Source organism: Corythoichthys intestinalis, chromosome 18, assembly GCF_030265065.1.
Source record: "Corythoichthys intestinalis isolate RoL2023-P3 chromosome 18, ASM3026506v1, whole genome shotgun sequence".
Lineage (NCBI taxonomy): Eukaryota > Metazoa > Chordata > Actinopteri > Syngnathiformes > Syngnathidae > Corythoichthys > Corythoichthys intestinalis.
In genome coordinates, this window is record NC_080412.1 from 7,627,423 (window position 1) to 7,638,598 (window position 11,176).

Genomic DNA, 11,176 nt, shown 5'->3' on the forward strand with positions numbered 1-11,176 from the left:
AGTTATTTAGTTAAAACAGTATTTTAAGCCAAAAGAATTGTTGTGCTTGATAGAACAATATGTCTGTATGCTGCCATAGCAGATTCATGGCGCATTAAGCCCCCGAACTATTATTAATTTGTCCGTTTTACCATGAAGACCCCCGTTTACAGAACCTAGCCATAAAAAGAAGGTAAGTAATTATATTTATTATTCAAAATGTCTGTCATTTTTAGCTTACAATCATTAACTGATGTCTAATATTGTTTAAAAAAAATATATATATATATATAACTTATTCACTTGCATTTTTTAAACTTTTAAACAAATTACGTCACAATGAAAAAAATAGTGTCTGTAAAGAAGTCATGGATATCTACCTCGTAACTATAGCTAAATTTATTTATTTTTTGTTCCGGTCGCATTTTCCCTAATATTTTAGATGATAATCGATCCAAACAAAGAAAAACTGGATTAAAAAAGTTTAAAAGGGTAAATATATGAAAAAGAAAATCTCGACCACCACGCATAGCCACCCTTGTTATATTACCATGTTTCACCCATAAAATCCCCCCAATTCACAGCTGTGTCTTAACACTCGGTGATATATGCTACATGGAGTTTTGGGATCGAAAAGAGGTAAGTAAGCAATAATATCTCTTTAAAATCATGGCGTCTTTAATTATGCTCTCTCATGCTCTCACCTCCAGTTGGGGTTTTGCTGTTTAATTTGTTTTTTTTGTGGGTTTTTTTTAATATGCTGTAATTTAAAAAAAACAAAAAAAAACAATTCCTCCAGAAAATAGAGATTTTAAGCTTTCCAATGATGTATCACACATGCATATAGGACAATTTTGAAATTTGGCCAAATGGGGGGTCTCCGAGCGGAACTTCAAGTCACCTGAGTGTTTTCTGCCATATCATATATATATTAAGGGTGCAACGGTACACGTAATAGTATTGAACCGTTTCGGTTCGTGGTGCTCGGTTCGGAACAGACGCGTACCGAACGAGTTTCTGACATAATGTAACCCTTACTTTTCGAGGCTGTGAGTCGATCGGGTAACAGTTTCTTTGTGTAGATTATATGTACTTCGTCTTCTCTCCCATAATAAGGACCAACACAGTAGGACAGTATAACCCAGAAACGTCAACGGCGCGACAACGTGGCCGCCGCGACAACGCAGTGAAACGCGCGCGTTAGAGTCAATCTGCCTATGCACACCAGTCGCAGTGTTAGATGCGTCCCACGCACGCGAAAAGAACGGCAGGGTTTATTATTTGACGCGCGACGCGGCCCTCCTGCGTCAATACTACTACCGGTAGCTAGGCTCAGGCCGGAAGTCACTCGTGTAAAAATACGGTGGATCCGGTCGATTTTCAAACTAATATGCAATCGGTCATAATCTATCTATCTATGCACACCAGTCGCAGTGTAAGATGCGTCCCACGCACGCGAAAAGAACGGCAGGGTTTATTATTTGACGCGCGACGCGGCCCTCCTGCGTCAATACTACTACCGGTAGCTAGGCTCAGGCCGGAAGTCACTCGTGTAAAAATACGGTGGATCCGGTCGATTTTCAAACTAATATGCAATCGTAACCTACTTTTTGAGTCCATCAGATCTCTTGAGTGGTAGATCGGGGCACAGTTGACTTGTCTTAGTTGATTTACTGCTGTCTTCTCTGCTATAATAATAACCAACACGGCCCCATGTTCAATACAAAACCCTCCTACCACAACAAAACAAGTAGGAACTAATATTCACATAGCAACTAAAGTTATACAACATAAAATATACAATATGAATGAATACTGCATCAGATTTGTAAAATATCAACACATAATAAATAATAGCCCATTTAAATAAAATAAATTGAAATGAGCTAAAACAACTGTAATTAAATAATAAGAATAATACACACACCCTGCTTACACAATTAAATTTATTAATTTCTGTGTGGCGCTTTAACTTGAGAAAATCCACCAATAAATCTTTTGAAAACCGTTCATTAGGAAAAAAATGTTTTTAAATACCTGCTACTTTTTGAGCAGAATTCTAGCTTTGTATAGCCTAATGTTCCTATTGCTGAAAGCACAAAAGTGTGTAATAAAAAACTAGCACATTTATATTTTGCTTTTTGTTTTCTTACTGTTTCGAAAATTAACCGAACTGTGACCTCAAAACCAAGGTACGTACCGAACCGAGATTTTTGTGTACCGGTACACCCCTAATATATATACCTGTACATATATATATATTTGACATTTTTTGCATCGGGAGAAAATACTTTTACTTTTTACTTGTATAGTATATTTTAAAGCAAGTACTTTTGTCCTTAAATACTTGTACTTTTACTTAAGTACTTTTTGCATCTGGATATTTACTTTTACTTAAATTAAAAAAGTGAGTACTTCATCCACCACTGACAGTTGTACGTCCGTCTACACATACACAAACAGAAAGTGCTCTCTCTGGCGGGCAAAAGTGGTATGACTTGAGCGACTCATAATGCAATTATATTCCAGCACATACCACTACTAGTCTGGGAAAGCAGGTAGATGCTGCCTGCAACCGCTGGCTCACCTTCCACTTTGCTGAGCTAACTGTCTAAGCACCCCAAAAAAGTAAAACGCTCCATCTGAATTTAATTGAGTTTCTTTCGCGATAAAATGCAGTCTGTCAGCATTTAGCCCAATTGTGTATTGCAGTCAGCAAAATGATTTTTTTTTAACCACTCACTCTCCCTAAAGAATGAAGACACCTTGTTATAATGAACTGCTGAATGGACAGGTCTATTCCAACCACAGGTGCAGACATGAACCAACTTTGCCTTGTAAAGTAAGACATTTCACAATCAAACAGCAGTCAAGAGATGTTCGAATAAGCACATATTTTTAAATGAAGGCATTTCATGGGTTAAACTTTGGCAGAAGTCGCCGGTAGTTAAAAGCTAATGTGCTTCGACTCACCTTGAGCGGCCGTTCCTCGGGTGCTGAATACACTTGCTATCAAAGTGGCCACATACCAAATCATACTATTCCCGACCGGAAATAAACCTCATCATATCTCAAAGTGCCCCTTTCGGTGAAACTCTCATCGTCGAGTGTTCCGGTGGAGGTTGAAGGTGGCCGGTACCCTTTTTTAATTCAAACCTAGCCCTGGACACTTCTCCATCACAGCTTTCCCCTCTCTTCCCCTCTCCGCCACTCTCCACTCTCATCCCGAGACGGATCACCTGCGCCAATGGGACTACAGCAAACGACTCTTGGAGACCGAGCAACAATCGTTAGGTCACCGGGAGCCCGCCTCCTCTCGTGTTTCATTGGTGAATTACGGAATAATCCAATCACTGATTGGTTATCTACTATGCCCGTTCCTGTGCCGGTAGGATGCGTTCAAATGTCTTATATTGACTCAGAGTTTCTATATTGCAACCTGAAGAAATTACGTCAACGCTAACAAAACCTGAACTACTCTTTTAACGCACTTTAAAGGTATAATTCCTAACAGTCATCGTGTCCGCATGTAAAATATGATTATACTATTCTCATTATCACATACAGTGTATTTTACATCCCCAAGTAAAAGACATTTGACTTATCCTGTACAATAAGGACAAACTATCAATTGTTAAACATTACTAACTAATGAATGCTTATACATCAATAAATAGGAAACGATGTCATTATTTATTTAGGACCGCACATGAAGAAACAGTTTGCTGTCCTGAGATTTCGTTTCATTCTCGATGTCCATGAGACTGTTAACGCAACACCAGAGGAAACCGTTTCAAGGTGGGTTGGCTTGTGAAGCCATTGCGGAGCTGCAGCATCATCCTGCGCAATAATATGAGAGGAAACCTCTGCCTGTTAATCATTGCTCATTGAAATCAATTTGTTGACGTGTTTTATTTAGTCAAAGCTTCATTGGGCATTAATGAAATATTCCGTTTTGTGCAGACAATGACTTTGCAGCGCAGCAACTATGTTGATGCTTTATGATTCATGCTGTTTGATGCACTTCAAAAACGGCGTCAGCTATGTAACCCAGATATGTCTAAATATGGACAGTTTGAAATCCAACTGAGTCAGTCGACGTTCTCATCACTAATGGGCCATCAGACAGCCTGTTTGTGCATCATAACCTTCTGCCTCTGCTCTGCATGTCTCCCGGGGGGGTTCTGCTGTTTGGGCAGTGCACAGGAATTGCACTAAAATATCAATGATTATGTGTAGACGAATTCAGTATAAGCACTTATTTAATTGATTTGTATTCTTCACAGAATATCTTTTTTTAAAAAAAAAAAAAATATATATATATATATATATATATATATATATATATATATATATATATATATATATATATATATACAGTACTGTGCAAAAGTCTTAGGCAGGACACCTGCCTAAAACTTTTGCACAGTACTGTATATATATTTTTTTAATTATTAAATTTATTAGGATCATGGAAGCTTCCACTTGGAGAAAATATATACATACAGTACATCTTGTATATACATAATATAATAAAAATATACAGTACTGTGCAAAAGTTTTAGGCAGGTGTCCTGCCTAAGACTTTTGCACAGTACTGTATATTGGGAGGTTGTGTGTGTATTGACAGTTTAAAATTTGTAGGGACTGGAGCCTCCATCAGAAATGAAGAATTGACTAATTATTAACACAATAGGCGTTGAGTGGTTGGGAGATCCTCCTTGCAGTGCTGAGATCATTGGTTCAATTCCAGGGTCTGGCCTTCTCGTTTGGAGTTTGCATGTTTTCTCAGGGTACTCCGGTTTCCTCTCACATCCCAAAAACATGCATGGTACGCTGATTGAACAGTCCAAATTGTACTTATAGGTGTGAGTGTGTGTGTGAATCCTTGTTTGTCTACCTGAGCCCTGTGATTGCCTGGTACCCAATCCATAGTTAGCTGGGATAGGCTCCAGCATCCCTGTGACCAGTGTTGTTAATCTTACTTTAAAAAAGTAATTAATTACAGTTACAAATTACTTCTTCCAAGAAGTAATTGCGTTAGTAACTCAGTTACCTGAATGTAAGAGTAATTAGTTACTTGGCAAAGTAGCTGGTGATAATTTTCTTTTTTTTTTTTTCTCAAAAAAAAAATTTTTTTTTAAAAACAGGTCACACAATGTAAAGTTTAAAGGGTTTTTGGGACAATTGGCCCTAGCCCAATTCTTTATCATAAACTTAACTAGACACAGGGGTATTGCGGATATTGCGATAACTAGATAGTAACCTTTGCTATGTGCGCGGAAGTCATTTAATGTTGTCAATCAACCATTAAAGTTGTTAAAATTGCTCCCGTTATTACATTAGTTCCCTTCTGTCCATTTTCAACATGTGTAAGTTTTAAAACGGTGTCATCATTTAAAGATAGATTTAAGTTAAGTTTTGCCAATTTAGAAGCATTTATGATAAAAAAGTTACTTAGGTTTGTTAGGAAGGTTCTCTACAACAGAGCCTTCCTGCGAATTCTACTGCTTTAAGATGGCGGCTGTTTACTAACGCATCTAGTTCTTTGTTATACATGTTGCTAATGCCGCTGTGTCTGTCATTTGCATCTAGTTCTGTATATATGTGATATCTATTGAAGCATGTGGGCGTAGTTTGTAGGCTATCGGCTACAGTCAGGTATTATTGGAGCCACCTAGCATTGTAGCATCGCGTTTGCAACGGCGTCACACTCCCTTGGCTCCTCCCCACTCCCGCTCTGTTCTCGTCTCTGTGAGTCAGTCTTTTTCAGACTTAGTGATCGCTTGTGCACGTAGAACTCGCGTATATTTCAAGGTTCATCATTGAAATGCCTACTACAGGCCACAATATTTATTCAAAAATTAAGTGCAGGTACAGCTTTGATATCATTGTTAAAACCATAAACTTTGATGAAATTTACTTTCTTCATGGCTCAGCTCCACATTCAGTATACACATATTTGTCATAGGTTTAGCCACATTTAATTGCTTTCAATAACAACAACCCATTCAATGCCCGGTATGGCGCACGCAGGACTGGATTACACATCATGCACTGCCATGGGTCGATGTTGCTTGTCTGGGTGCTCACAAACATATATTACGGTTCTTCCTAATGTAACTTTTTTTCCATGGACCCCAGGAGAGCTAGAGTCCAGCTGGCATTCAGCCCGGGAAATGCCTCCACCCACTTAGACCACCACGACAGGCAGTGAACAAAAATGAATCACAAACATATTCAGGTCAGCAAGCACTATATTGAGTCACACTGAAAACAGTAGAACCCTCAATTATGGAAAACTGGTTCATGTCTAATATTTAGTAGAAACTTAAGATTTTTTTTCTTTTTTTTTTTTTTTTTTACTTGATTTGATGATAATCAACTGGAGAATGCAATGTCTGGAGAAATTGCGATGGTAGCTATGATGTGATGGTTGAAATATTGGGTCACTTCCTGTTGATTTTGAGGCATTCCAGGTTCATTTCCCGTAGTTGTCAGGTCACTTCCTGCTGATTGTGGAACATTTCGGGGTCACTTCTTGTTGATTTTGAGGCATTCCAGGTTCAGTTCCCGTAGATACTGAGTCACTTCCTGTTGATTTTGGGGCAGTTTGAGAAGTGTCTGACTGCAGCCCAGAGCCAAGCGACTGCCACTACAAACCAAGCCTCATATAAAACAAGCCCCCCCGAAACCATGCCTGCTGTTGGTACTGTGGCAAGACAAGGCAAGGCAAATTTATTTATATAGCACAATTCAACACAAGGCAATTCAAAGTGCTTTACATCACATGAAGACCATAAAAATCACATTTAAATCAACACAACGTAAAAACCAAGACAAATGATCGCATTTAATCACAGAATAAAAATGAATAAATAAAAATAAAACAAATAAAAATAAAGCAAAAACTACTACTACTAATAATCATTGAAATCAGCAATGGAGATAAGCACAAGAGGAATAGAAGGCAGGTAGGTTGAAATATATAGACAGTTATGGATATGCAGTGCCAAACAAAAGCGTTTTTAGCCCTGATTTAAAGGAGCTAACAGTTTGAGCATACTTCAGACGTTCGGGTAACTTGTTCCAGAGGTGAGGAGCATAATAACTAAATGCTGCCTCACCCTGCTTGGTTCTTGTTCTTGGAACATGCATAAGACCCGTTCCAGACGACCTTAGGGGTCTAGATGTCTCATAGGAATCTAACAAGTCAAGCATGTATTTTGGTCCAAGGCCATTAAGTGTTTTGTAGACGAGCAGTAGTATTTTATAGTCTATCCTTTGACTCACTGGAAGCCAGTGTAGCGATTTCAAAACCGGTGTAATGTGGTCCAGCTTCCTTGTATTTGTGAGGACTCTGGCTGCAGCATTCTGTACTAGCTGCAGCTTCCTGACTGATTTTTTATCAAGACCTGTAAATATACCATTGCAGTAGTCCAATCTGCTGAAAATGAATGCATGCATAAGTTTTTCCATGTCTTGTTGAGTCAGAAGCCCCTTAATTCTGGTTTTATTTTTTAGGTGGTAATAAGCGGATTTAGTGATGGACATTAGATGGCTATCAAATTTTAAGTCTGAGTCAATAATTACGCCAAGGTTTCTGACTTGATTTGTAGCTGTAAGTGACATTGTGCTAAGTTGGCTGCTTATCTTTGACCTTTCCTTTTTTGGCCCAAAAATGAACACCTCTGTCTTCTCCACATTTAACTGGAGAAAATTCTGGCACATCCATTCATTGATTTGACGAATGCATTTACTCAGGGAGACTAAGGGACTATAATCATGTGGGGACACAGAAATATATAGTTGTGTGTCATCTGCATAGGCGTGATAGGAGATGTCATACTGTTCCATTATCTGAGCTAACGGAAGCATATAGATGTTAAATAAGAGTGGTCCAAGAATTGACCCTTGAGGGACTCCACACGTGAATTTGGTTCGTTCTGACTGATAGTTTCCAATTGACACAAAGAAATCTCTATCATGTAAATAGGATGTGAACAACTGAAGAATAGTGTCAGTAAGCCCAACCCACTGTTCCAATCTGCTGAGTAGTATGTTGTGATCAACCGTGTCAAATGCGGCGCTGAGATCCAATAGTAGCAGAACAGATGATTTGCCTGCATCGGTATTCTGACGAATATCATTTAGGACTTTGATAAGCACGGTCTCGGTGCTGTGTTGTGGCCGAAATCCAGACTGAAATGAGTTAAAAAGATTGTTTTGCATCATAAAAGTCTGGATCTGTTCAAACACAACCCTTTCGATAATTTTCCCCAGGAATGTCAGATTTGATATTGGCCTGTAATTACTAATGGTTGAGGCATCCAGATTAGGTTTTTTTAGGAGAGGTTTTATTACTGCAGTTTTTAAAGTCTGAGGAAACTCTCCTGTTTGGAGGGAAGTATTTATAATCTGAAGTATGTCTGGGGCTATGCAATGAAAAACAGTTTTGAAAAAGTTTGAAGGAAGGATGTGGCGCGAAGAATTTGTTTACTCTGTGAAGTTCAAAGGATTTTTGGGACACAGGCCCTAGCCCAATTCCTTACCCTAAACCAGGGGTCAGCAACCTTTAACACTCAAAGAGCCATTTCAACCATTTTTCCACAGAAAAGACAATACTGGGAGCCGCACAAACATTTTGACACTTGAAATGATTGCGTCAACTTGACTGTGTGTGTGTTTATATGTATATATGCAGTCATGGACAAAATTATTGGCACCCCTGGAATTTTTCCAGAAAATACAGTTTCTCCCAGACATTAACGCAATTACAAATGTTTTAAGAATGAATGTATTTCATTTTTGGATTTGCAAAAACACAAAAAAACTGAAGAGAAAAAAGCAAAATGTACACAATTTTACACAGAATGCTAAAAAAGGGCTGGACAAAATTGTTGGCACCCTCAACTCATTATTTGGTTATGCATCCTTTTGAAGAAATAACAGAGAGCAATCGCTTCCCATAATCATCAACACATTTCGTGCACCTCTCAGATGGAATTTTGGATTAGTCTTCTTTTGCGAACTGTTCCAGGTCTCTCAGATTTGACGTGTGCCTTCTTGCAACAATGATTTTGAGATCTCTCCATAGATGTTCAATGGGATTTAGATCCTAACTCATCGATGGCCACCTCAGAATTCTCCAGCGCTTTGTCTCCAACCATTTCTTGGTGCTATTTGAGAAATGTTTTGTGTCATTGTCCTGTTGGAACACCAATGACCTCTGACGCAGACCCAGTTTTCTGACACTACACCCTACATTGCGGCCCAAAACATTTTGATAGTCTCCAGATTTCATGATTCCTTGCACACTGTCAAAGCACCCAGTGCCAGAGGTATCAAAACAACCCCTAAACATCATTGGACCTCCACCATGTTTGACTATAGGCACTGTGTTCTGTTCTTTGTAGGCCACATTCTGTTTTCTGGCACTGGGTGGCCAATAATTTCGACCATGACTGTATACAGTATATGTTCGCGGTTTCTCACTTATCGTGGTGTGTTCTGGTCCCCATTAACCCAAAATGAGGCCTCACTATATTCTTTGTTGATGAGACAGACGTCACTACTTAGCATGGAGCGCTACGCTAGTTAGCGGTAATGCTCATCTGTGTTGTCAGTATCTGCTTGTATTGTGTTTTAGAGAAGCACATTAGCAGTTGAGTTGTTGTTAGATCATAATGTTGTCTCATTTCTTTTTATGCAGAAACCAGTGCAGCGCACACAGACTTGCATAGTAGGCACTACACTGAAAAAACACACCTCCTTAAAACTAGTTAAATTTCCTTGTTTTCAGTGTAAATCTACTAGAAATAAATGAAATTATCTGCCAGTGTTTCAAGTAAATTTTACTCACTTAGATTTCTTGAAATAAGCTTAGTTTCAGCCACCGTATTTTTCGGACTACAAGTCGCACCTGAGTATAAGTCGCACCAGCCATAAAATGCCCAACGAAGAGAAAAAAAACATATACAAGTCGCACCGGAGTATAAATCGCATTTATGGGGGAAATTTATTTGATAAAATCCAACACGTAGAACACATATGTCATCTTGAAAGGCAATTTAATATAAAAATACAATAGAGAACAACATGCTGAATAAGTGTACAGTGCATGAACAACGAAATGCGAATATACTGTCCTCACCAGGACCTTACGGGTCGGTCCTGGCTATTCAGCGGGCTAAACTCCCAAATGACGATGCTGGACGTCAGTATAATTTGCTGAATCAATTTCGTCCTCGATACCAAACAGGTTCACATCGACGTAAATAAATGATAATTAGGTGCTTTTACAGCAATGACATGACACAAACGGTTAGCATGCGTTCGCGAGCATTAGCGCATCATTCAAACAACCACACAACTGGCTCTAAGTGTCCGATCGCGGGTGGAAAACACACAACAACAACAGAAAAGATGATACACACAGGCGTTGCCTCTGGAGAGATATTTTACAAGCATAAACAATGAACGTAGGTTCGCAGCCGTGTTTCTCTCTTGCTAACTCGTCCACTCACTCAGAGCTACGTAGCTGTCGGCCTTCTTCTGGCGTGTGAGCCCTCTTCTTCACGTAAACAAGTGCAAGTGCGCCCCCACGTGGGCCTGAAAGCGCCACAAACTAAAAGCATGCATTTCAATATAAAAAAGTCAATAATACAATTGAACACACATTGCCAAAGGCAGAACGCGAACGTTGCCATAGCTATTAAGTTATTCAGATAACTATAGCATAAAGAACTTGCTAACAAGTTTACCAAACCATCAGTGTCACTCCAAAACACCAAAATAACATGTGAAATGATATCATAATGTGTTAACAATTTCACACATAAGTCGCTACTGAGTATAAGTCACACCCCCAGCCAAACTATGAAAAAAACTGCGACTTATAGTCCGAAAAATACGGTAATTATTTTTCTTAACAGACTTATTTTCAGCAAAAGTATATTTCATTTAAAAAAAAAAATCTTGTTTGTCAGAAATGTTCTTAATTCAAGAATAGATATTGTTCAAAACATTTTTTTAATAAACATTTTTGGATTTATTTTTTTGGACTTTTAGATGTATAGGTTGAATAAGAACAAATAGTAATATTTACTTCAAGTAAGTGGAATAATCTGACGCATTAATCTTTTAACTAGTCTTTAACACACAAAACAAGATGGAGAAAATTATTCAACTGGATTTC

At 38.6% G+C, this 11,176-nt stretch overlaps 1 protein-coding gene across 5 annotated transcripts in view; it reads right to left on the bottom strand.

Annotated features, from left to right (window-relative positions):
* Window positions 1-3,212, bottom strand: part of LOC130906240 (protein turtle homolog B-like) — a 204,187-nt gene extending 200,975 nt beyond the window's left edge. For all 5 annotated transcript variants that reach the window (XM_057820342.1, XM_057820343.1, XM_057820341.1 and 2 more), the window contains exon 1: window positions 2,953-3,212. In XM_057820342.1, coding sequence (XP_057676325.1) covers window positions 2,953-3,016 — 64 coding nt within the window. In that variant the 5' untranslated portion in view covers window positions 3,017-3,212. The remainder of the gene's footprint in view (window positions 1-2,952) is intronic.
* Between the last annotated feature and the right edge of the window lie 7,964 nt (window positions 3,213-11,176).